A 27,841-nucleotide genomic window follows, 5' to 3' on the forward strand; every position below is an offset into this window, starting at 1 on the left:
GCTTTTGGTTTATGAGAGTTACATTTCTGCACACACTTCTGACAATAGCAAATATAGCAAGAATGTAAAGTGATGGGAGGACCAGTTTGGACCAGAGGAATGTTTCTCTGCTACTCCGTCATCATGGCTAAATAAGTGCATGAAATGAAAAGGAAGCATGTGGCTGATGGTTTGTTAGATGCTGCAACAGGATTGCAGCCAATACAAGAGATACTATGTATTATGCTAATGTCCTGTACACTCTTAGCGAATTTGCTTGGTTAACACCATAGTGCTTTCTGGTTAGAGTGCTGCATGTCACTGAGTCAGTAAGTGGCACTTGGGCTCTTACCATTTTCAACAGGTTGAGACTGTCTAGACATGTCCTCCAAAGCACAATTCAGATCAAAATTTTCAAAGCCAGAAACAAATGGAAACTAGACCCAGTCAGTCGTGTAGCCAGCTGAACTGACAGCTCTCCCTCCTCCACAGATGGCAAGCTGAAGACGTGGGTATATGGTGTAGCAGCGGGAGCCCTGGTACTGCTCATGTTCATAGTGTCTATGATATACCTAGCTTGGTGAGTCCGCTCTGATCTTGTCCTTTTTTACTCATCCATCCCTTCATCATTCATTAAAAAATCCCCGTAGTGATTTGTTTTGGTCCGATTTGATTTCAGATGTTGAACCCTTTCATTTAGTCATTAGTCGGTTCATCCCCCCCTCATCTTTTTGGTGTATTTATTGTTTTGTTGTTGTTTGTTTTGTTTTCTTCATGCCATCTGTCGCCAGCAGCAGTTACAGCGTCCTGCGCCGCCATCTTCAGGCCACCGAGTCCAACGCCAATGGGACGGTGGTCTGGATGGGCCAAAATGTACATGAGTTGACTTACATGTGCCCCGATTGCCAAGAGTTGGGTCAAAGCAGTAGCCAAAGCAGTGGCCAAAGCAGTGGCCAAAGCAGCGGCCAGGGCAGCGGCCAGGGCAGCGGCCAGGGCAGCAGCTAAAGAGTAGCTGCAGTGCCAACCGTTGACCCCTAACCTGTGACCCCTCCACCAGTGTCACATGACATGTCCCGCTTGACCAGCTGTGTGAAGTTGCTGGTGCAGGTGAGGTCCCAGGAAATCACCTTCTAGGGGTCCCTCATACTGTAGGTGGTAGGCTCCAGATAGAACCTGGTTGTAGGAAGTCTTCCGACTTTAGGATGACCTTACCTTCACCAAATCATTAACCGAAACCATTAGGGCAGTGGTTTCCAGACCCTAACACACCCAATTACTAATCAATGACTCAAGATGAAGATTAGTTAACTCAGAAGTGTTAGTGTTGGCCTGGAACAAAATATGTGACCAGGGTTAAGTGACTACTAATGTGACTACCATTGACTGATTTGGGCTCCCGAGTGACGTAGCAGTCTAAGGCACTGCATCTCAGCGCAAGAGGCGTCACTATAGTACCTGGTTCGCAGCCAGGCTGTATCACATCCGGCCATGATTGGGAGTTCCATAGGGCGGCGCACAATTGGCCCAGCGTCGTCTGGATTTGGCCGGTGTAGGCCGTCATCGTAAATAAGAATTTGTTCTAGTTAAATAAAGGTTAAATAAAAAAAAATAAAAAAATACAAATTCAACCCCATTAAGACTCATTCAGGCCTTTTCCTGTGGACTAATTTGTTTTCTTGAATGAAAAATGGCACAATGATGGTGCAATACTGTCCTCTGGTGGCCATGATAGATAGCTACTATATTTTAAAGTAGTAGCAACATTCCCCTGCTTTTATCAAATCCCCTCTGCCATCTCATCCCTGTTTATCCTCTATTTACCATACATTGTCACATACATTTATTATGTTGCTTACGTTTATAATGCACGGAACACCAATTGTTGAGGATGATCAAGTTCACACTACCATCAAGAAATATGCACAGGTGCAGTAGAAGTAAGCATTTATGCATGCATCTTTATGAGGCATTAATGATTGCAGGACAACAATCGTGCTTCTCTTTTCCTAGGATGGTGACATTTGCTAAATAGCTCTGTAATATTCTTGCACTGTCATAACCTATAGAAAAGGTACTTTATAACTCCGAGCCATAGAAGTCAAGTGAAGCACGGCCACAGACATTAATGCAAATGGACATACTAATACCTTTAACTTGCTTTTTATCTTTTTAATATGCCCATGTCTTCCCGAAATGTCAGTTTTATAGAGATATCGTTCATTTAGAACAAACGCAGCGATATGTTATAGCTGACATAATAGTATGCCACTTTCTAGTGCTGCTGGTGTTTTACTTGCACTGTAGTGTACAGATTGTAAGGCAGGGTAACGTGTTGTCTACTCTTCCTCTTAGCAAAAAGCCAAAGAAACCAAAGAGACAGAGGCAGATGAACAACCGACTGAAACCTCTCACCCTAGCCTATGATGGGGACGCTGACATGTAGGACTCTGGGATAGCCTAGTCCTCCAGAGACCTGCCACACCTGCCGTAAAAACAAAGAGACATATCCCATCATAGGAAGGACAGGGATGTTTTCATCTGCAGATCAGAAGAAGAAGACCAACGGCCATCTTGAATCCATTTTGGGTCCTCATGAGTTAAATGGAGATTGGAATTGAGGAAACATTTCTCCACTTAGAGATACTTGGGTTTAGTCCATTTCAAGCAGCAGTTCTCCTTTTTCCCCCATTTTCTTTTGTGATATTTCCTTAAGCAAAAGCCTTCAAGGCCTCCACTCACTACGAGGAAAATGCCTTTTTTTGTTTGCCCTTTTTGCTTTCAAATGGAAGGGCTGCTGCGAAGAGAAACTTTTTTCTCCTTGAACACAAACAGCACAAGCTCATTTCTTTGCTGTGTTTTCTGCTTGTCACTGAAACGTTGAGTAGCTGGAGGCTTAGGATGCACTGACGGTTCGCACGTTGCCAAAAGTCACCGCAGGGAAGGGGAGAAAATCTCCATGAAAAGGCTTGGATTTATTTCCTTTCTGGATTTTGACTGAAATCTCCTTCTTCGGTCGCAAACAAAGAGATACTTTTGGTTTCCGGTTGATTCCTAGGCAGTGGACTATCTTGAAGGATAAACATATACAGACAGAGAACACAAGATGAGAAAAAAATCCCTGGTTACTGGATCTATTGCCTGTCTCCCTTTTGCTTTGTTTCAGGCACTATTATTGCACTACATTAGTGCAGCATGATATGCACATGATGACTTATACGTTGTATTGCCATAGAACATTGCCTCTCTTAAGACACAACCATATGCAGTTGGAAATAAAATGTGAAAATAATAGGCATTTTCAAGACCATGGATACATGATAACTGCAGATGATGTCCACATTCTATAACACAGGGGGTGTGAATCAATAGTAAATATGTATAGATTTTATTTTGTCACAACTCATTTTGTTTTTGGTCCAGTATCTTTTGTGGTCTATATACTGTAGTTTGCTTGGTATTGTCCCTCTCTCTGCCTGAATGAAATCGAATAGACAACTTAAATGAGGACCATTGATTCTGTTCTTGCTTACAATGAGATATTTCCAATGGTTTAAATGTTGTAAATATGAAACATAGTCCATATGTACATGGAAGATAAATGGGCAAATGGATTTTCTTATTTTTTCGATAACTTGTTTCGCAAAAAACAAAACCCTTCTGAAGCTAAAACGATGTGTGTGACTACTATTGTATTTTTGTCTAACTTCTAATGTCACGCAAACCTAACTTCTGCCTTATTGTCAATGATCAACTATCTACAGTACCATATACATTCATGAAACCAACATATTTAATAATGGGTGCAGCACAGGTTTAATACTGTATGTCATTGATTCATGTGATGAATGATTGATGAATTTGGTGATTGATGAATTTAGACGGAAGTTGAACAGTACCATTTTCTTGGACAAAGGCTCTAGGAACACTACAGTTGTTTTCAGTTCTGACTTCTTAAGACTCTCGAAATGTCCTTTTTCACAATGACCCATATCATAGTGCCCTTAGACATATGATAATGATGCAGTTTGTTCTCTCGGCGTACAATATTACATCATATATTCTGTATATATTGAGGTCCATCTAAGCAGCCTTCATTACAGTATAGGAATACAGAGGGAATATAATGCCGCTGTTCTACAGTGGCAGAATTCGACCACTGCCTGATCTCTAGAAGAACAGCTGATGAGGAGAATGTTTACTTTTTTGTCAGTTTTCCTTGTAAAAAATAACATTTTTTATTTTTTGGGAAAAAAAGGTCAACATATGTGAACATTTATTTTGTATTGCACAGAAATGTTTAGTTTGAATATTGCAGTGGGTGTATGATATTACAGATGGGGGTTCTCTTGAAGCAAGTTGTGTGTTGTAAAAAAAAAAGATAAGACTCCATCGTTTTGTAAAGATTGTTTATATATGTATCGGAAGTATTACTAAAAATAAATGAAGAAAATGTTCTAAACATACTAAGTTACAGTGAAAATGTTGATTGATGCCTTTCTAGAGTGTGCTGTCATTATGTTAGATCTAGACCACTAGATGTCTCTCTAGACACAAATGAAAAGTTATATTGCAAGGCACTCTTGCAGTCTCCTTTCCAACTCTCTATTTCTACCCCCTCTCTCTCCCTCTTCCTGCCTCTCTCTATCCATTCCTCGCTCTCCTCTCTCTCTCTTTCTCTCTCTCGGTCTCTCCCTCTTCCTGCCTCTCTATCACTCCCTCCCTCGCTCTCCTTTCTCTCTCTCGGTTTCTCCCTCTTCCTCCCTCTCTCTCCCCTCTTACTCGCCTCTCTGTCTCTCCCTCTTCCTGCCTCTCTCTCTCTCTCTCTCTCTCTCTCTCCCTCCCTCTCTCTCTCCCTCTTCCTGCCTCTCTCTATCCCTCTCTCTCTCTTTGCCTCTTTCTCTCTTCTCTTTCTCTCGCTCTATAAAACATCACATCACACTGACAATCAGACCTACAAGCACTACCATTCACGCAACACCGCCACTAATCCTGCCACAAAGAACGTATCATTCATATCTTCCAATAGACAAAACATAGACAGAGCATTTGATTTTCAACCCTCAGTCAATCTGAAGATTGATTGATCCCTACTATTTGCTCCAGGGTCTTTTTCAGGTTTCCTTTTGTCATTTATCTCTAGTTGTGGCATTTTTACCTAGTCAATTCGATTTTTTTCAAGAAAGGGTTTTGCGTACAGGTTGGCATGAAAAGTGAAGGACTACCAAGAGGAATGAAGTCCACATGTTGGTGCCTTGTTCTCCTGTCACTCATTTCTATGGTAAGTTGAGTTTTTGTTGTAAATTCTCTAGTATTTTTTCTGTCTTTTGAAATCTTGAGTTCAAAGCTACCAGCTAAATGTACAGATGTTGTCTGTGCCATAGCATTTTTCCAAAGATCTTTTTACTCACAAGTGTTTGCTAAATGTATATGCTGCATACATATTTTGAGTATACTTTTCAGCACCTTGGAGAGCACCAGTCTTTGATTTTACTCTTAAAGGGAAATGTCACCATAATTCATCTTCATATTCATCATCTCCAGCACCACCTCAACATCAACATATGTGAAAATGGCGCGTTTCTATGTTTTGTAGTAAAGAAGATAGAGGAAGAAAAGTGTTTCCAATGACATCGCCAACCAATTAGTAGACAATTAGTAGGCAATGCATACTAACAATTGGTTAAAATCACACGATGCACACTGACGATGTCATTGGAAACACTTATCTTCCATTATCTTTTTTTACTACAAAACATAGAAACGTGTCATTTTCCCATATATTGATGTTGGGTTGGTGCTGGAGATGATGAATATGAAGTTGAACCACTGTGAAATTTCCCTTTACATCTTTGACTCATCTATTGTTTTAATAGATGTACTATTATGTTGTGGGCAGAGGGAAACATTTTGTCATTCCCATTCCGATGGTTGTAGATCTAATTTGAATCAATCAACTCAGATTACTCTCCCATTTGAGTCACTCAATTTCGTTGAAAAGTACTAGTGCTTGACATTTCACCTTTTGAGAAGCTTGACATAATATCTTTATTGTTATGCCATCACAGTTTCTGACATCCCAATTGTGTTAATCTTCTGGTACGTAGTAACCCTGCATGAGGTAAATCTGTCAACAGACAAGCAAGAGAAACAGGCCCAAATTGTCTCTTACACATTATTTGAACTTAATCCCACAAAGTTGACTAATCTTCAATAGTTACCTTGGGTTATCAGCACTTCATTTGCATAGTGATTGAAATAAGTCAATTAATAATAATTGTTTCTACGACTTAACTCCCATTATCGAATTTAATTCGCAGTCTTGAAAATGATGAACTCAATTTCACACTTGACTAGGCTCACTAATCATTTTATCCCCTGAACTAATGAAGCCTTCTCTTTTTTAAGGAACACTTTTATTCAGTGGATTATGATGCAATTATATTAAACTAATACTACATTACTGTAAAATGTCATTACAGTACTGTAAACATGAAGTGTTGGAGGTATAGAAAGTGTTTACTCTCAATTGTACCACTTGATGTGAATGTTTTTCCAGGCTTCGCCTCCAAATTGCTTCGCCATGCTTTAATGGGGTGGTCATAATTGTTTCGTGCTCGGCGCATCCTAAACTCTAGCCTCGAGCTCCTTCGACAGATTGACAGACCCATGGGAACCTCGCAAACTTATTTTGGACCCCTTTGAACCAACTCGTGTGTGAAATAATATGATTATGTATTTATCCTCTGGGTGAGTTGGAGAAACTAGTGGCTTTTTTTTTGTTGCCACGATAATACCCTCAGTCCAACTACTGACCGTTTTGATCCTCTACAGACCTCACGGCGAGAATACCGCCCTAAGTTTGCTATGTTTGATAGTCTATCATTCTATTTCACACCTATTTGAGATGTCTTGAGATGCCTCACTCTAAAGCCCATAATCTTTGACCCCCTCAGGTAACAGTGGGGGTAACATGGAGACCGAGCTTTCTGGTGATTTCACGTTGATCGCTGTTCATCTCGGAGAATGCTATAGCTGATCCATGAAAACATCAGAGAAAGAAAATCCTACATTTTCCAACATCAATTTGGATATCAGTACAACCAAACGATCCCCTAAAAAAGTGATGGCCAGCTCCCCCAGGAGAGCTACTGATTAGTAGAATCAAGTGTTAGATTAGGGCTAGAACAAAACCCTGCTGGGAGTAGCTCTCCAGGAGAAGAGTAGGCCACATCTGCCCTAAAACATATCCCTGGAGATGTATACAGTCTTACTGCGCTTAGATCCAATTCCATTCTGCTCACTGAACGATGGAATCATGTCCCTGCGGACTCACAGATTCTGAATGGTTCTGATTGACCAGTGCTGTAAGGTGCTCTCTGAGATTCATTTAGGCACATATGGTAGCTGAGAGTTGAAAGGGACCTCAAGTATGTCATGTCAGTGAAGATCCTTTATATGCTAAATAGAAGGTGTGGATTGGCCATGATTCTTGGATGTATATTGATTAATCAACATGGTGCAATTTTGTTTCACTAGAACACAAAATCCTGAGCCAAGTTATGGTAAACAAACCACTCCAACTACCTAAACAAGATGGACGACATTGTTGCTTTGAATAAGAATAGAGATAGCTGGTTCCAACCATTCCAGCTCTAATGACTGTTTAACCGGAAGTGTCAGCTAGTCTCAGCACCCAGAATTAACTTAATTTAGTTGCTAAAATGGTAACAGTCTGTCAGAAGAGACAAGTCTGCCCCAGAAACCCCCCTAAGAGTTCCAGCTGCAGTACCATTTCAGTGAATGAAAGCTCAAACATTTTTAATAGTCTCTCCTAGGTGTTTTTTAGCTACCAAGGTTGTCTTATCAGAACAAGACATTGTTGTTATATTGGGATTTTAACCTATAGCATATCCTCCTTATCTTAAGGGAAGCTACTGTATAGTACCATACTTTATCTTCCTCTATCTAGGGAAAGGATGCCTTAACAGGAAGAGATAACATTCAGGTTCATCCATCTACTGTGTTTACTACATTATGTCCATGGGTATTTTCAATAGGACTCGCTAGGGTATTTCCAATAAGGTTTTAACAGGGTATGTCCTCCATGATAAAATCATCCCAGCATTTGTGTAATCATGTGCAGGAATTCTGGTTTGTTTGAGGCCACAGGTAAGATTGACAAAAAGTGAGATTTAGAACTGGCTGATGAGCAATGCCTCACATTTTTCAAATTCACCCCAGTACAGCTGTTGGTGACAACCTGTTTCTCCACCTCCATTTAACACCAGCGAAACATTTTTAATTTTCTGTCTTCTCCGTCTCACATGCTCTCAAACAGAGCGAGGTAATCTTGGCCTTTTCCCCTGTTTCCACAGACAAGGCTGCCTTGATGTAAATGTTGGTTTAGTCAGGAGAGCCTTGATTTGCCTAATCTCTGTCGTGTGGATTACAGGTTGGTTATAATCTGTGAATTGGGGTCTCTGCGAATGTGACATGGAGCCCTCTAATCCCGACCATGACAGTTTGCACAGGCTGTCAGGTGCTTCAGATGAAAACTAATTGGATGTCAGTGTTGAACCCAGTATAATAACCCTCATGACAAGACAGTAAGGACCAAGCTAGCTCTCAAGAAAATGTTGGGAATTTAAGATGTACCCTATACAGTGTAATTGTGCATATGATTGCTTAGGAGAATCATGTCTGAATCAAGTAAATGGGATATATGTTGTGAGATCCTTAAAGAAAAACGGAATATTTTATTTTCCAGGTCGCCCTCGCAAAATAAGCTTTTAACCTTGAGTCTTTCTCTTGGTTAAATAAAGGTTAAATGAGAGAGAGAAAAAAATGGTTGGCTGTCCTTCCAAGTAGGGGGAATCCATTGAGATTGAGCTTCAGTCATTTAGCAGCACAGGTAATTACAGCTCTATGAAAGCTATTTTTCATTTGGTCATTGGAGACCCCACTGCTAATGAATCAGGAAAGAGTAAGCCTTGGGAAATAAATGGGGCTTATTTGAATTATGGGTCATACTTCCTATTCAATGAAACTGAAGCACTCAACCTTTCCTATTTCTTTTCAGATGGAGAACGCAAATGTATAAGTTAAAGAACATTGCAGCGACATTTCCTTAGTGCAAAATAATTGTGCGAAGTGCAAAAAAATACAAATTATTTAACCAGAGTTTAGTAAACTGTCCCCTTTATAACTCACATTGCTGAAGAAAAATTTGAAATTAAATCAAGATGGCAGATTATAATTTTTTCCCCCATTGTTTTCATGTTCAATGTATGAAGTCATATTTGGTCCAAAACAAAGATGAGATTGAAATTAGGCTTGAGCACCACAAATGACCTTTTTCAAATGAAGTATTCTATGTCCAAATCCAACATGCATTCGCTCTATAACTGTTGCAATATACAGACTACCCTACCGCAATGTCATCCAGTGAACTTTGTGAAAGAGAGAAAACCTTATTCTCCTAGTATTGATCTGAGGTAAAGGTACAAGATGTAAGACTTTGCCCAGATAGATCTGCTGTCACGTTCCACAGATGGGGTTAGGCCATCACTGTCACCATTCTTCGTGAAGTGCAGTGGGAATCTTAGCCCTGTCATCTGTATTATTATGAGGGCCGGAGTAAAGGAATCATCAATCAACCGTTCAGGGTACATTCAGCAGGTAATAGTCTGGTGTTGCATCACGTCTGTAGGCCACTGAATAAACGCTTCAGTCATCTATATGTATGGCAGGATTGGAATATCCTTACTCTTGATAAAGGACACTGTGTTCATATGAGGCAATTGTGTCATGCACTGAATTTGTCACATATTCTTTCTATATCCATTAGTCACGACCTTCAGAATCACTGAATTTCAAATGGGAATTGACTTTATTGCCATTTCAGACCTACAGTTCATGTATGATCTATTGGTATAAAACAAAACAATGGCATATCAAGGACATATCACTTTTTATCCTACACAGCAGGCTTATTTTATTAATGGTTTAAGCCATTCACGGCATGCCTGTTGTGTTTCATCATTGATATAGGATTGTAATGTCTCTTTGTTTTCCACAGGTTACAAGTGCCCATTCATCTGCTTCTGGAAGTTCAGACGTTCTGAAGTCAGAGAGACCAAAGTCAAGAGCTAAGGACCTCTGGACAACAGACACCAGCAAGGACTTATCCATCAGTCGTCTGCTCTCCCAGAGCTTTTATGACAAGAACCTGTCTGGCCTGGATCTGAACTATGACAAGTTGGAACCGTACTCTAAACAGGAGCTCTGGGACTGGCTCCACAACACCTCTAGCCTTCATGACCCCCGCTCCCGATCCAAGAGGAGACCCATCGTCAAGACAGGAAAGTTCAAGAAGATGTTCGGCTGGGGCGACTTCCACTCCAACATCAAGACAGTGAAGCTCAACCTGCTGATCACCGGGAAGATCGTAGACCACGGAAACGGCACGTTCAGCGTCTACTTCCGCCACAACGCTACGGGCCAGGGCAACGTGTCGGTGGGGCTGGTGCCGCCCACCAAGGCCGTGGAGTTCCAGCTGCAGCAGTCGACGGTCCTCAAGCCCAAAGACACCAAGGTGTTCAACTGCAGGGTGGAGTACGAGAAGGTGGAGAAGGGCACCAGGAAGTCGCTGTGTTCCCACGATCCCTCGCAGAGCTGCCCTCAGGAGCAGACCCAGAGCCATGTGTCCTGGCTGTGCTCCAAGCCCTTCAAAGTCATCTGCATCTACATCTCCTTCTACAGCACCGACTACAAGCTGGTGCAGAAAGTGTGTCCGGATTACAACTACCACAGCGATACTCCCTACCTCCCCACCGGGTGATTGGCTGAGCGGCTAAGGGAAAGGAACAGAGACAGACAGGGCATTCGCTCATGAGAGGTGTCAGTTGATTTGAGCTAGGCTGGCACGGCCCTCAATAGAACAGGGGAGGATGCTTTACTGTCGGAACAGAACTGTTAAAAGGTAATATTAAAGCCAATGCATCCCTGCTGCTTGTGAGATCGCTACACTGAGCAGACCTTCCCTATGGCCATTGTAAGAGCATTTAGGACGCAAAATTTCCTGGCTTGGCATACTTTTTACTCATGTATTTTGACCCTCTACAGTAGCTATAAGAAAGTGCTCAGCCGGAGCCTTCTCTGAAGATTTGTCATTATGTAAATAATAACTGATAAAGCCCACTTTATTCTATTAGAAACGGTTTCGGTCTTCTAATTGTGTGTTGATGGAATAGCATTTTTCATTTTCCTTCTCTCTCATTGTCCAGTTCTGTTTGTCACTGGTGATTACAAAGCGGAAATGAAATAGGTAGATGCCGACTTACTGTGAAGGAAAGTGTCAGAACGCATTAAGACGTGCCATCTATTTCGTTGCATGTTTGTATCTGTATGACAGCCAGAAATACAGATCCTTCCAAAATTGTTTATTTTTCAGTCTCAGTGAATTATTAAAACATCAACATGGGGAAAATACACACTAAATAGCAGGCATCTCGGATCTAGGCTACATTTAATAAGAACAATTATATTTAAAAAAACATTTCCTACAGATAAACACTGAGTACACCTAACATTAGGAACACCTTCATAATGTTGATTTGCACCCCTTTTTGTCCTCAGAACAGCCTCAATTTTTCAGGGCATGGACTCCACAAGGTGTCAACCCGTTCCACAGGTATGCTTGCCCATGTTGACTCCAATGCTTCCCACAATTGTGTCAAGTTGGCTGGGTGTCCTTTGGATGGTGGACCATTGTTGATACACACAGGAAACTGTTGAGCATGAAAAAGCTAGCAGTGTTGCAGTTCTTGACACAAACAAGTGTGCCTGCCACCTACCATACCCCGTTCAAAGGCACTTAAATATTTTGTCTTGCCCATTCACCCTCTGAATGGCACACATACACAATCCATGTCTCAATTGTTTCAAGGCTTAAAAATCCTCCTTTAACCGGTCTCCTCCCTTTCATCTACACTGATTGAAGTGGATTTAACCTATTCCATCAATAAGGGATCATAGCGTTCACCTGGATTCACCTGGTTAGTCTATATCATAGAAAGAGCAGGTGTTCTTAATGTGTTGTATACTCAGTGTACATTGTTTTTGGTAGATAACAAAGAAAAAAATGTTAGCAATGGTTTTCAGCTCTGACGTTGATGCCATGTTGATAGCAATCTCTTGCCCTCAGTTATATCCTATCCGACACAAGTTAATGCAGAGTAAATCAGATCAATGGAGGACTTTCATTCATTATGGATCTAAGTGTATTTCAATATTTAAAAAAGAACCATTTATGTTTGCCCCATGAGGAAAAAACACAGTAAAGAGTCCCCACTCTGTTCGCTATAAAACATTAAACCAATGAAATCAAAGGAAGTTACAGCATAAAATGTGCTGCTTGCCAGAGGACATATATTAAACTGCAGGGACATCTCTCCACACATTATAACAACCAATGCTGACATCAATAACGCAAATTCTGGATGATGATGATGATGTAATAACACTATACAATAATGATACTGGATATTCGATTTGGCCATTGAGCTTTCATTATGCAAATGTGATGCTTGTAGCTGATTGTGAAACATCTCTGAGAACCATCACTGTGATTGTCATCCCTGTGTGAGAGAATAATGTCTGGGAATTACACTGACACACAATGTGAATAGAAATCCTTTATGAGGTTGATAGGCACCTTGAGGTGTAGTTCTTTGTGCGGTTTGCATTGTACATCTAACTAGTCAACTACTACAGGGTATTTCAGTACTGTACACTTGCACACAGACTCGTTTGTTGTTGACACAACTGAAAAATGAAATGGAAGATTTGACAAGGTACTTTATAAGAAATAGGTTTTGTTTCCTGTGAAGAGAGGGGCCTATGTGATAAGAGAGTGTGAACAGGGATTTATGATGTGAATGAACAAAGCTGACAGAAATAAACGTTAACATTTGACTCATAAATTGAGAGCAGTTATCTGTCATCATGGCTACTGGATGACAAATGTTTCAGATTATATTATTCGAGTGGGTCTTCCATTTTTATAAAGAGTCATTTTCTGTATAATATCAGTTAAATATGTTGCCAAACTGGACACTCGTCTTCATTTTGTGTAATACATTATACTTGATTTATAATTATTATAATATAATTACTAATTATTATTTCTTTGAAATATATATATCAATTCAACTGCACTCTTTTGTGATGGGCCATGTCCGATAGTTGCACTTGGTTCTGAGTCTAAGCTCTATCTGGTACCATTTCTATGAATGAAACCCTCCATCTGTAATATACTACTGCATGATTAACACAAGGCTTTTAATGAGTGAATTATCCCCCATCCCAGATCCAGTCCGTTGGTACAGTTGTCCTGGGCCATAGCCGTACATCAAGCCTCTGGTCTCCTCCTGCTCTCAGATACCTTCCTGATTAATGTGGTCTGGGGAACTGTCACAAATGGCAGATAGAATCAGGGGATTTCTCCTTCAGACTCCCAATGACACCCAGTAGCTGCAGGAGTAAACAGATGACTAACCACTGGCCTTTTGGCAGCCATTGGAGACTGGGAGGAGGAGGAGACCTGTAAACATTGCCTTGACATTTAGGTGGATTAAAAAGTTATTGGGATCCTGCTCTCCTGGTGTCGGAGGTAGTTGGCTCCGTAATTCATTGTGTCTTGGTCTTTTTTCAAGAAGCTAAGCTAAAAGCATGCTAAGTATCATGCTTGTTGCAGTCCTTCACTTACTATATGTAGGGCTAGGTACACTTGTTTAGCCTAGCTCTTTATCTGATATGACATCTATATTAGTGACCAAATAGCACATCACTCATAAACAGATAAGCAGATGGGATGTCAAATGACTTATTTGAGTATGTGCAATTGGCATCTAATTCCAGAGTAATTCATTATTGTCATTTCATATCTTATGTTATTGCAGAATTCATGTTGTGTTTTGCTTTGAATCTGTGGTGTTAATTTCTGTGTGAAATACTATTAAAGCTCTAGCAGACAATGGCTTGTGGTTTTTGAATTACAAATGAATTGCTCTCGTCCAAACGCTATTACTATCCTGGAAATGAAAGCTCACTCATTGTGAACGTCTCATATCAGGTAAAACTAGAGAGAATTAATTAAACTTTGTCATTTTAATTGCTTTAGTGACAGCTGTCCTTTGGTGATGGAGCTATCCTAATGCACATACTGTGGCTTGTCAATTACTTTCCCAGTGAATAGATTAAAAAGCCACAGAGGATAGGATCGTTTCATTAGTCTGGATTAATGCCCCTGGGCAGAACTAGGTATGAACACTTCGCCCCTAAATATGCTGCAAAATGAACACTACTATTTAGCCCATCTGAATAGAATGAATTGTGGCAACATCCAATTAAGTTTACGCTCTATTAATCCTGTCAAACTGCTCGTGCAGCAATATTTGACATGCTAAACTTTTGTCACTCAGTTCCAGGCAAATTGTTGCCATTTGGAGAAGGACGTAATTCTATTCAACATTCAACTGTATGAAGAGAATTCATATTTGACATAATTTGAGTGCAATTGGCCCACCATATGAACATCTGTCTGTGCTACTCTCTGGAACAGTAGGCTTCTACACCTACACATTCTCACATTATATTCATTAAGAGAGTTTCTGAAGCTATTTTTACATGTTCATGTTGTCAGCTGGTACATTTTTCAAACTCTGTATGGATATTTCCAACAGCTTTCACTGTAACTCAGAGCAGGTCAACTATTATTCAACCTATTGCTTCAATAGAATAAAGAGAATCAAGCCATGAATCAAATGTTCCATAGAGGGCTTTCTAAAGGTGACTTGAGGAAGCATTTTCAATTGGAAATTTTTACCACATTAATCAAATTCACATTCTGATCATAGGGACAATGACCCAATTTAGCGTAATAGTTACACAGCTGGGTATACAATATTATACTTACACATTACGCTAAGTAGGGCTGAATCGTTCTGATGTAGCATCAATGGTAAGTGTGAAATTGTGTGATCTAAAGCAGACACCTAAGTAAGTATTGACGTTTTGAAGTTAAGGATCCATTGGTTTCTGTAATTTACATGAGGCTTAAGCGGATTACATGCCTCTCACACATTCCTCTACCCATCATCTGTGTTAGCCCTCCAATCAGCAGGGACAATGTAGCCGTATTTCCCTGCTACCGTTATGTATTGCCAGCGAGAGGAGAAGAGGCTGAGCTCAGCTCCCTTGTCTGAATATGTTTGGCCCCATTTCAATTACAGAAAAAAAACATATCCAGACATGTAAATAACAGTATTTATGATTCATGACCAGTTGATGTATAAAGTGCCATGTTTACTTTTAACTACTCTGCTGCTACTCCACCTTGGATATTCTGGCAATGAAACAATCAGGGTCGGCATGTTTTTGAGCTGGGGGTTAGTTTTCAATTGATTTATATCTCTAGAACCACTCCTCCTACCTCTACCGCTAAAGGTGGGATAGAAAGGCAGTGTTTGTGACAGAGATGGACTAGGTGCTACGCAGAGAGAGAGAGATGATGCACTTAAAAAATGCATCACCATTAAATCAAGGCTCAACCTTGAATGAGTCAAACTCTGTGCCAACACAGTGACGTGAATTCTGCCCTCAGTGCCACATAGCATGCCAAACAGTGTGGGGATGGAACTAGCCAGGCAATGGCATTAACAGATAGTGCTTTACTTTCCCTGACAAAGGCTTTTATTTTTTGTACAGTGAAATTCAGAGAAACGATGACAAGACTTGATTTCAATGTCATTCGACCTATTAAAAGCAATTATTCTTGAGTAGTTTGAACATTAAGAGTGCTTGTCACATCTGTTCCAAGAGTAACTGACAACCATTAACTGTTGATAAGAAGGGATCCAAAATACAATATCCCAATCTAACTCTCAAAATCAACACTTGGTGAAACACACAACATGCACATCACTGGTTGTGTGTGGCTGGGACTTGAAAGCCTGCTGAAAATGCGACCGTATTGCAGTGTAGTAAAGTGCATGGACAATTCCCATGAAGGGGAAGGGATTATGGATTTTGGCCTCTAAGCTGCCTGGATGCCCAGTGAGGATGTATCTGTACTACAGACTAATCTTCAAACACAAGCAGAAGAAGTGATGAACCATGACTGGGCACTGAGGAGTTCGGCTTGGAATCTGGATCATGTTCTAGTGACAAACTGAGGAAAGGTAGAGAGAAACAGACACTACTTTGTAACAAAGATGGGCAGAGACGTTTAGGTTAAAAAAAGGGTTTAACTGGTCATTACTCTAGAGAGAAAGAAATGTTGGAAAGCACTGGCTTTTGGCACAAAGCCTTTATCAGGTCTTCTCTCTCCATCTGTAAGAGTCGAGATACAAGGCTGGTAAAATGCACATAATGCTTACAAGACTGGTCAGGAGAGTCTTGTGGTCAAGTATGCTGTGTAAAATATGGACCTAGGTTTTTATACATCTCATTTGTTTTGTTTTAATCTAGCATAAAGCCTAGGTCCATCATGAGAAGGTATGAGAGTGGAATTTGTGACTCCCAACCTATGGATCAATAAAAACGACCAATCTACATGAACAATCTAGAATTGTTTCCCATCAAATCCAGACATAGCTTTACTGTACAGCAGATACAGAGATAAGAGTAGTGTATTATGGTTCTCAGTAAATGCCATGGTTCCTTATCATCAAGCTTAACTGCAGAGAGAAAAGTCAATTGGGCAATTGTTAGTGACCTATCAAGGCAGGAAGTCCATTTGGGGGTCAAGGGATCTGGAGGAGTGGAAACCTCTATAGTGACAAACTTCATTTTCATGTTGACCCAGTGTACTGGGAAATAATATGCCGTTTGTTGGTTGCAGACACAAACCAATTTGCTCAATTAGTCGTTAATTGTGACATTTGCTAATGTAGCAGAGACTGTGAGAGGGTAGAGGGAAGTATTTTAACAAAGAACAAGACTGTGACAAGGAAGACAAGATATTAATGGAGATTATCCTCAAGTGTGGGGACACAAGATGCAGTAGGAGAATGGCACTTGTCAGACAGAAAGAAACAATCAGTTAGGTAGCCTCCGGTCTGATTGAGATCTTCATAAATTGATAACCTTTCTCTGTGAGTCTATCCTGATTGAATTGTATTGCCAAAAAAAACTATTTTAAGATGTTCCATTTTCTTGTGTAGTTTAAGTAGAACCAAATTGGTTTGATAAGATCCAGGACGTTGAGATAAGACCAGTTGGAGGAACAGATAGGGTGGAGGACATCAGTAAGTATGGAAATTATGGAGATCAAGATTAAAATGAGACACTACTACATTAGCCCAAGCCTGGCGTAGAGCCCTCCAGTGAAGTCAGAGGTCAAGCTATGAACTTCTCAGAGTAAAGGGAAGTTTAAATGAAGTGGAAAGGAGACATTATGATTTGTGTGAAGAGTATGACAGAGTAGTGCTTTAGGTAGATTTGGTTCTGTGTTCGTAGATTATACTGCACAGATTCACATGACAATGTTTTTGCATATTTAATGAGAATTACCTCGTTACATAATACAAATAAGTGATTAAACACATATAATTGTGATAAATCCATGGATAATTGATTGATTTTATTTGCCAGTTTAAAAAAATAATACACACAAAGATAGATTACATAGATACACACAAAGATACATTTGATAGATATACACTACCGGTCAAAAGTTTTAGAACTCCTACTCATTCAAGTGTTTTTCTTTATTTTTACTATTTTCTACATTGTAGAATAATAGTGAAAACATAAAAACTATGAAATAACACATATGGAATCATGTAGTAACCAAGAGTGTTAAACAAATCAAAACATTATTTTATATTTTAGATTCTTCAAATAGCTACCCTTTGCCTTGATGACAGCTTTGCACACTCTTGGCATTCTCTCACCCAGCTTCATGAGGTAGACACCTGGAATGCATTTCAATTAACAGGTGTGCCTTCTTAAAAGTTAATTTGTGGAATTTCTTTCTTTCTTAAAACTTCTTATGGCTGCAATCCTGTTAACGGGATGATATGACAACAGCCAGTGAAAGTGCAGGGCGCCAAAATCAAACAACAGAAATCTCATAATTAAAATTCCTCAAATATACATGTATCGTATACCATTTTAAAGGTAATCTTGTTGTTAATCCCACCAAAGTGCCAGATTTCAAATAGACTTTACAGCGAAAGCACCACAAACGATTATGTTAGGTCACAGCAAAATCACAGAAAAACACAGTAATTTTCCCAGCCAAAGACAGGAGTCACAAAAAGCAGAAATAGAGATAAAATGAATCACTAACCTTTGATGATCTTCATCAGATGACACTCATAGGACTTCATGTTACACAATACATATATGTTTTGTTCGATAAAGCTCATATTTATATCCAAAAACCTCAGTTTACATTGGCGCCATGTTCAGAAATGCCTCCAAAATATCCGGAGAAATTGCAGAGAGCCACGTCAAATAACATAAATACTCATCATAAACTTTGATGAAAGATACATGTTTTACATAGAATTAAAGATACACTTGTTCTTAATGCAACCGCTGTGTCAGATTTCAAAAAGCTTTATGGCAAAAGCACAATATTCAATAATGTGAGAACAGCGTTCAGCCACAAAAGGAAGCCCTACAGTTACCCGCCAAATTGTGCAGTCAACAAAACTCATAAAAGCATTATAAATCTTCACTTACCTTTGCTGATCTTTGTCGGAAAGCACTCCCAGGACTCCCACTTCCACAAGAAATGTTCGTTTTGTTCAGTAATGTCCATCATTTATGTCCAAATAGCTATTTTTGTTAGCGTGTTTGGTAAACAAATCCAAAGTTAGAAAGCGCGTTCACTAAAAGCTGACGAAATGTCAAAACGTTCCGTAACAGGCAGTAGAAACATGTCAAACGATGTATTGAATCAATCTTTAGAATGTTTTTAACATAAATCTTCAGTAACGTTCCAACCGGAGAATTACATTGACTTCAGATATGCGATGGAACAGAGCTCCCTCTCATGTGAACGTGCATGGTCAGAGCATGGTCAGGTCATGGTAGACCTGACTATTTCCTGTCTCCTTCGGCCCCACTTCACAGTAGAGGCATCAGACAAGGTTCTACAGACTGTTGACATCTAGTGGAAGCCGTAGGAAGTGCAAACTCATCCATATCCCACTGTTTGTTCAATAGGGGCTGTGTTGAAAATCTACCAACATCAGAATTCCCACTTCCTGTTTGGATTTTTTCTCAGGTTTTTGCCTGCCATATGAGTTCTGTTATACTCACAGACATCATTCAAACAGTTTTAGAAACTTCAGAGTGTTTTCTATCCAATATGAATAATAATATGCATATATTAGCAACTGGGACTGAGGAGCAGGCAGTTTACTATGGGCACCTCTGTGCACCTTTCATCCAAGCTACTCAATACTGCCCCTGCAGCCATAAGAAGTTAATGCGTTTGAGACAATCAGTTGTGTTGTGACAAGGTAGGGGTGGTATACAGAAGATAGCCCTATTTGGTAAAAGACCAAGTCCATATTATGGCAAGAACAGCTCAAACAAGCAAAGAGAAACGACAGTCCATCATTACTTTAAGACATGAAGGTCAGTCAATACGGAAAATTTCAATAACTTTGAAAGTTTCTTCAAGTTCATCGCAAAAAACATCAAGCGTTATGATGAAACTGGCTCTCATGTGGACTGCCTCAGGAATGGAAGACCCAGACTTACCTCTGCTGCAAAGTATAAGTTCATTAGAGTTACCAGCCTCAAAATTGCAGCCCAAATAAATGCTTCACAGAGTTCAAGTAACAGACACATCTCAGCGTCAACTGTTCAGAGGAGACTGTGTGAATCAGGCCTTCATGGTCGAATTGCTGCAAAGAAACCATTACTAAAGGACAACAATAATAAGAAGAGACTTGCTTGGGCCAAGCAACACGAGCAATGGACATTAGACCGGTGGAAATGTGTCCTTTGGTCTGGAGTCCAAATTGGAGAGTTTTGGTTCCAACCGCAATGTCTTTGTGAGACACGGTGTGGGTGAACGGATGATCTCTGCATGTGTATTTCCCACCGTAAAGCATGGAGGAGGAGGTGTTATGGTGTGGGGTGCTTTGCTGGTGACACTGTCTGTGATTTATTTAGAATTCAAGGCACACTTAACCAGCAAGGCTACCACAGCATTATGCAGTGATACACCATCCCATCTGGTTCGGGCTTAGTGGGACTATCATTTGTTTTTCAACAGGACAATGACCAAACACACCTCCAGGCTGTGTAAGGGCTATTTTACCCAGAAGGAGAGTGATGGAGTGCTGCATCAGATGACCTGGCCTCCACAATCCCCTGACGTCAACCAAATTGAGATGGTTTGGGATGAGTCAGACCACAGAGTGAAGGAAAAGCAGCCAACAAGTGCTCAGCATATGTGTGACCTCCTTCAAGACTGTTGGAAAAGCATTCCAGGTGAAGCTAGTTGAGAGAATACCAAGAGTGTGCAAAGCCGTCATCAAGGCAAAGTGTGGCTATTTGAAGAATCTCAAATATAAATATATATGTATAATATATAACAATATGTAACACTTTTTTCATTACTACATGATTCCATATGTGTTATTTCATTGTTTGGATGTCTTCACTAGACAAATAAATAAAGACAAACCCTTGAATGAGTAGGTGTTCTAAAACTTTTGACCGGAAGTGTAGATTATGGTGGAAATTACAAAATTATGTTATAATGCTGTTATTGCATCAAATTGTTGTTTTATGCAACAGAATAAGGGGTTGTTAGAACGCTCATCTGTGTGTGTTCTACTGAGGATGGGCCTCTAGAAGATCTACGATGTCTTTGGGTGATACCACATTCCAGAGCATGAGTTAATGTTTCTGTACTGGGGTACCAGGGGGAGATGGCTCCAGTATGGAGTTGGGGGGCCAGACACTGGTCTCTACACAATAAGAACTGTTTTTACAGCAGATACTGTCTACTGTGAATTATAAGTATCTTTCATACAAATCTTAACCTTGTGACCCATTCCATACATCTGTTGTTTGTCATGTAGACTGAAGGAGGATGGACTTTGCTATAAGATCCTGTGGCTCAAACCAGCTGGTTGAGTTCTCAGTGATCACCTCCGGGGGTGATTACCGACCAGCTCCATTACTGCACTAATTAAATAATAAAGTTTGCTTGTTTTGAAGAAATCTAAAAGTCTCTCCTTTTGATTACAATAATTCCACCACAAGATACACACAAAGATAGATTACATAGATATAAATACACACATTGATTGATTGCATAGATATAGATACACACAAAGATACATTACATAGATATAGATACACACAAAGATACATTCCATAGATAGACATGAAAAAAGGTTATTTGGTTCAGTCATAAGCCTTTTGGTGGGCCTATGATGTTGAAACTCACAATGAGGATTCAACAACTTTTTATTAATTGTATCTTTATCATTGAATTGATGAGGCATCATCTCCATAATAGTATGCAATGTAAGGAACTATACTTGAATGGACTTCTGTCATGATGAGACATCTATAGGTCAGTGCTTCAATGGAAAGGGAGGGACAATTCTTTCTCCTTTCCTTGATGTTTTGCTGCTATCCCATGGTCATAACTGTTACCGCAGCATATCTGCTATTCATTTCCTTGATAGTCCATAGTAGGTTAATGTATGCTGATGGAAACCATGTTATTGCAGTACAGATGTTGCCTCTTACAAATGTGTCTTTATTATGAAAACATTATGCGCTAGTAAATCAAAGACACATTCTGTATGCTCTCTCTCTCTCCCTTCTCTCTCCTCTCTCTCTCAATTCAATGGGGCTTCTTTATTTTTATTTTTTTCACCTTTATTTAACTAGGCAAGTCAGTTAAGAACAAATTCTTATTTTCAATAACGGCCTAGGAAGAAGAAACTAATTTAACAACATCAACAACAAAAAAATTAGAAATTAACAGTAAAAATTGCACTCAAAATAATTTCTAAAAGACAAATACATTTCAAGTGTTATATTATCAGCTATGTACAGAGTTTTTAACAATGTGCAAATAGTTGTAGTACGAAGAGTGGGGGGGAGATAAATAAGTATTTACAATGTTGTTTGTGCTCCACTGGTTGCTCTTTTCTTATGGCAACTGGACACAAATCTTGCTGCTGTGATTGCACATTGCGATATTTCACCTAATAGATATGGGAGTTGATCAAAGTTTGAGTTGATTTCAAATTCTTTGTGGGAAATATGTGTCTCTAATATGGTCATACCTTTGGCAGGAGGTTAGGAAGTGCAGCTCAGTTTCCACCTAATTTTGTGGACAGTGGGCACATATCCTGTCTTCTCTTGAGAGCGAGGTCTGCCTATGGTGTCCTCTCTCAATAGCAAGGCTATGCTCACTGAGTCTGTACACAGCCAAGGATTTTCTTCATTTTGGGTCAGTCACAGTGGTCAGGTATTCTGCCACTGTGTACTCTCTGTTTAGGGCCAGATAGCATTCCATGTTGCTCTGTTTTTTGGTTGATTCTTTCCAGTGTGTAAAATAGTTATCTTTTTCCTTTATCACAATTTGGTTGGGTCAATTGTGTTGCTTTCCTGGGGCTCTGTGGTCTCTTCGTGTTTGTGAACAGAGCCCCTGTTGGCTGAGGGTACTCTTCTCTAGGTGCATCTATCTGTAGGTGAGTGCTTTGTGGTGGAAGTGTGGGCATTGCTTCTTTTTAGGTGGTTGTAGAATTTAACATCTCTTTTCTGGATTTTGATAAATAGCGGGTATAGTCCTAAGTCTGCATGCATTGGTTGGGGTTTTGAGTTGTACACAAAGCATATTTTTGCAGAATTCTGCAGGCAGTCTCAATTAGGTGTTTGTCCCATTTTGTGAATTATTGGTTGGTGAGTGGACCCCAGACCTTACAACCATAGAGGCATTCTATTTAAGTGATAATGCCTGAGAAGCCGGTGTTTGGAGGATATAATGGCACAAGTTTTGTTAGGCCCAAAACAAAGTCGAGATTGAAGTATTTTTAGCCTGATCCTAATTGGGATGTTGAGTTTTATGTTCCTTTTGATGGCATAGAAGGACCTTCTTGCCTTGTCTCTCAGATCGTTCATAGCCTTGTGGAAGTTACCTGTGGTGGTGATACATAGGCCAAGGTACAGTAGGTAAAATGATTTGTGTGCTCAAGGGCAACGGTGTCTAGATAGAATATGTATTTGTTGTCCTGGCAACCGGATCTTTTTTGGAACACCATTCTTTTCGTCTTACTGACATTCACTGTCAGGGCCCTGGTCTGACAGAATCTGTGCAGCAGATCTAGGTGCTGCTGTAAGTCCTCCTTGGTTGGGGACAGAAGCACCAGATCATCTGCAAACATTTGATTTCTGAGTCCAGTAGGGTGAGGCCGGGTGCTGCAGACTGTTCTAGTGCCCTCGCCAATTTGTTGATATACTGTATATAGTATGTTGAAGAGGGTGGAGCTCAAGCTGCAATCCTGTCTCACCCACAGCCCAGAGGAAAGAAATATGTGTGTTTATTGCCAATTTCAACTGCACGCTTGTTGTTTGTGCACATTGATTTTATAATGTCATATGTTTTTCCCCCTTTCCATCAATGTGTGTAGCAGGCCATCATGCCAAATTTTGTCAAAAGCTTTGTTGAAATCAACAAAGCATGAGAAGACTTTGCTTTTGTTTTGTTTGTTTGTCAATAAGTGTATGCGTGATTGGTTGTACGATATTTTGGTAAGAAGCCAATTTGACATTTGCTCAGAACATTGTTTTCAATGAGGAAATGTTGGAGTCGGCTGTTGATGATACTGCAGAGGATTTTTCCTGACGCAGATTCCACAGTAATTATTGGGGTCAAATTTGTCTCCACTTCTGTGGATTGAGGTGACCAGATGTTGGTTCCAAATATTGGGGAAGATACCAGAGCTGAGGATCATTGTGAAGAGTTTAAGAATAGCCCATTTGAATTTATGGTCTGCATATTTTATTATTTCCTTTAGTATACCATCAACACCACAGGCCTTTTTGGGGTGGAGGGTTTGTATTTTGTCCTGTAGCTCATCCAATGTAATTGGAGAAGCCCATGGGTTCTGGTGGTCTTTAATAGCTGATTCTAAGTTTTGTAAATTATCATGTTTTTGTTCTTGGTTCTTTGTTATATGATGAAAAGGCTGGAGAAGTGGTTTTGGATAGATAGCTCTTTGTGTTGTTTGTTTAGTGTGTTCCAATTTCCCAGAAGTGATTTGATTCTATGCATTCTTCAATCACATTGAGCTGTTTTCTGACATGCTGTTCCTTATTTTTTCTTAGGGTACTTATGTACTGTTTCAGTGTTTACCCATAAAGGCATAAGTTAAGGTTTTCTGGGTCTCTGTGTTTTTGGTTGGATAGGTTTCTCAATTTCTTTCCAAGGTTTTTGCATTCTTCATATCTCTCTCTCGCGCTCTCTCTCCATCTCTTTCAAAGGGCTGTCCCTTGACTATATTTTGTATTTATTTGTTAATCAATTCATCATAAGGCCATGATGTCATATCCTCCTGAGACCCAACAATTAATTTTTGTCCTCTCTAATGGACATTAATATTTGTTCCTTAGCTCTAAGGCCATACATGCCACTGTGTTAGGTCCTGGTTTACCTTTGAGAGGACATTCTGGGCTTTTCAATGATATCACATGTGTGGGGGTGTCACCTTGATCATTTCTTATTTCTGGTTCATCTAAATGGTACCATCACAATTAGCACATCTTATGGTAAGTGTTTGTAATTGTGTAATTAGCTGGTGCTGTAATGCATCATTTGTCCTGGGGCCGGATTCACAAAACCTTCTTAAGAAATTTCTTCTTAACTGCCATTTTTTCCTTAACTATAGACGTAAGAAGAAAGTTAAGCAAAGTTGCTATTCCTCAATAAAGTTCTTGGAAATGTTCTTAAGGTTTTTCCTAAATTTCTTCCTAAGAAAAAAGTTAAGAAGAAATTCTTGAAAATAATGCTTTAGGATTTATTCTTGGAAATGTACTTAACTTTAGGACAGCTAAACCCTTGTCTTGAGACGAATGGATACTTTTGTAACCATGAACGTTTTCTTGCACCACAGACACAGTTGGCTACCGGATATTTAAATACAGCAAGAAATCAAATTAAACGTGCATTATCTAGCTACCTAGTTATTAACAATATATTACAATATTCTATAAGTGTTAAATAGCTAGCGTTATCTCGTCAATTTGCAAAGAAGAACTTGGCTAACTTACCTAACGTTAACGTCGTTAGCTATGTTGTTGGCTATAATGTCGGGACGCGTTGGTTAACTAACACGGAACCCAAACCGGCTGCGTGCGTGCTCCATCGTGCATAAATGTATTTTGTCCCCCCACACCAAACGCGATCATGACACGCAGGTTAAAATATCAAAACAAACTCTGAACCAATTATATTAATTTGGGGACAGGTCGAAAAGCATTAAACATTTATGGCAATTTAGCTAGTTAGCTTGCACTTGCTAGCTAATTTGTCCTATTTAGCTAGCTTGCTGTTTCTAGCTAATTTGTCCTGGGATATAAACATTGAGTTGTTATTTCACCTGAAATGCACAAGGTCCTCTACTCGGCCAATTAATCCACACATAAAACGGTCAACCGAATCGTTTCTAGTCATCTCTCTTCCTTCCAGGCTTTTTCTTCTCTTGACTTTATATTGCGATTACCGCCACTGACCTTGTTCGTCTTTCAGTCACCCACGTGGGTATAACCAATGAGGAGATAGGGCGTGGGTACCTGGTGCTATAAACCAATGAGGGGATGAGAGAGGCAGGACTTGCAGCGCGATCTGCGTCAGAAATAGAAAGGAGTTCTATTTTAGCCCTTGGCATCGCAGACGCTCGTTGGCGTGCGTGAGCAGAGTGGGTGCAATAATTGAATAACATGGATTTCTACATTTATTTTGCGACGCTCGCGCACGCGACGTGTCCGGTCTGGGCAGCATGTTAGCAGCCGACTTGATGTCAGACCACTTCTTTTTTACGGAGTCTCTGTCCTTTGCCATACCCCCGACGGCAGAGACAGACTCGGCCACTCTTGCCTATCCTCTCTTTTTGGTGTCTGCAGTGACCCCGCAGTTTTCAAGTCTCCCCAACAGCAATCATTTCCTGGCTGCTATTTCCTCCACCATCACTTCAAGCTATTGTTTGCTGAAGTTTTTATTCCGCTTTCCTTGGTTATCCATTTTTTATTTTGATGTACAGTAGCTAACGTCAGTCTGGCTATAGTGTGTGTGTGTGTGTGTGTGTGTGTGTGTGTGTGTAAAGGGTCCACGAGCCAACTAAAACATTTTATTCTCGAGACATAAAGCAAAAAAATAAATGTAATAAAATGTAAATATCAACATTTTATTATAGTGGGCCAAATCCTATCATCCCTGTCACATAGGCTTATTTATTAGTTTCAAGCACGTCACTAATGTCAATGCCACATAAGAAGATATTTACGAAGTTCTTAAGAAAGATATTTACAAAGTTCCTAAGAAAACTACGAGTTCCTAAGAACATTTTGAGGAATTGCATTTACAAACTATCTTATGAACTTATTTTTTGTCTTAAGCACCTTCTTAAGTTTTTTCGTAAGTAATGTTTTGTGAATCCAGCCCCTGATCTTGTTCACATTCTGATTGTGCCCACATTTTCAGAAATATGTTTACTCCAGTGGAGGCTGCTGAGGGGAGGACGGCTCATAATAATGGGTGGAACAGAGCAAATGGAATGATATCAAACACATGGAAACCATGGTATTAAAATGTGTCTCATATCAGTCCACTGTGTCCGCATTGTGACCAGATTTCCTGGTCCCTCCCTGTATAAAAAGTATTTGGCAGCTATTCTTTCAAAATAATATGTATTTATTTTAAAACAGATATTGATCTAATAAAAAGGATAGTTGGAGCACACCCAGATAAAATTGTTTTGTGTGGAGGTGCTGACTAACGGCGAATAAACGGTAACCTAGAAAAATAAATAGTCGCACATTTCATATATATAAACTCCCAGTAATGTATTGAGTAAAACACCAACGTTTCAGTATCACTGTGCCTTCTTCAATAATATGTATTTATTTATTTGAAGACAGATATTGATGTCATAAGTCAATCGTGCCACCTGGCAATGATTAGGAGGCGGGATCATGATGATTTAAATGGTTTCACTGTCCAAATCGGCAGGCGTTGCTGACTGCTGCCAGATTTTACAACGACAGAATATGTATTTTAGGTATCAACTAACCACATACGTTATAGCAATCTGTCAGTCGATGACGTGTCACACAACCATTGGTTGATGCCCATGCAACGTCGGAGCAGGGGATCGCGACCAATGCGTGCCTGACTACAACCTAGGTCTGCAAGGTCCGAGCACAATCAGATCACAATGCTTCTTGTAATCGTCTACACCTGTCTGAAAATGAGGGCACAATCAGAATGTCGACAAGACAAAGGATGCAAGTTAGAACCAGGTATAAACGGAGCTTAACAGGTACATATCTCAGGAATAGTTAGGTGAGTTTTCAGAGCAGTGTAATATTATTATTTTTCCACATTAAATAGAAGATTGTTTGTAAATGTCCTCTGTAGTGGGCATCAAGAAGCGCTATTTTTACCTACTGTTCCCATTTAATGTAATTTTTCATATTTACTATCAACCGAGTCCTTAATTAAGGCCACTACAGTTCGCATAGGCCTACAATAAAAAATGTATATAATTTTTTCCCCAAAAAATTATTTGTAACGTTTTTTTCACGCCAA

The 27,841-nt window shown here is 39.9% G+C and overlaps 2 protein-coding genes across 2 annotated transcripts in view; both read left to right on the plus strand.

The window, feature by feature from the left end:
• The window catches only part of LOC120031609 (thrombospondin type-1 domain-containing protein 7A-like), a 93,192-nt gene extending 88,759 nt beyond the window's left edge, over positions 1 to 4,433 (plus strand). Inside the window, exons 32-33 of the mRNA XM_038977414.1 lie at positions 472 to 559; positions 2,332 to 4,433. Of these exons, the coding sequence (XP_038833342.1) occupies positions 472 to 559; positions 2,332 to 2,422 (179 nt within the window). The 3' untranslated portion in view covers positions 2,423 to 4,433. The remainder of the gene's footprint in view (positions 1 to 471; positions 560 to 2,331) is intronic.
• A 776-nt stretch (positions 4,434 to 5,209) lies between these two features.
• Positions 5,210 to 10,819, plus strand: LOC120030817 (neurexophilin-1-like). Its single transcript, XM_038976270.1, has 2 exons — positions 5,210 to 5,257; positions 10,058 to 10,819. Exons 1-2 carry the CDS (start codon positions 5,210 to 5,212, stop codon positions 10,817 to 10,819), a joined length of 810 nt encoding a protein of 269 aa, XP_038832198.1.
• The last annotated feature ends 17,022 nt before the right edge of the window (positions 10,820 to 27,841 follow it).

Source organism: Salvelinus namaycush, chromosome 37, assembly GCF_016432855.1.
Source record: "Salvelinus namaycush isolate Seneca chromosome 37, SaNama_1.0, whole genome shotgun sequence".
NCBI classification, from domain to species: domain Eukaryota; kingdom Metazoa; phylum Chordata; class Actinopteri; order Salmoniformes; family Salmonidae; genus Salvelinus; species Salvelinus namaycush.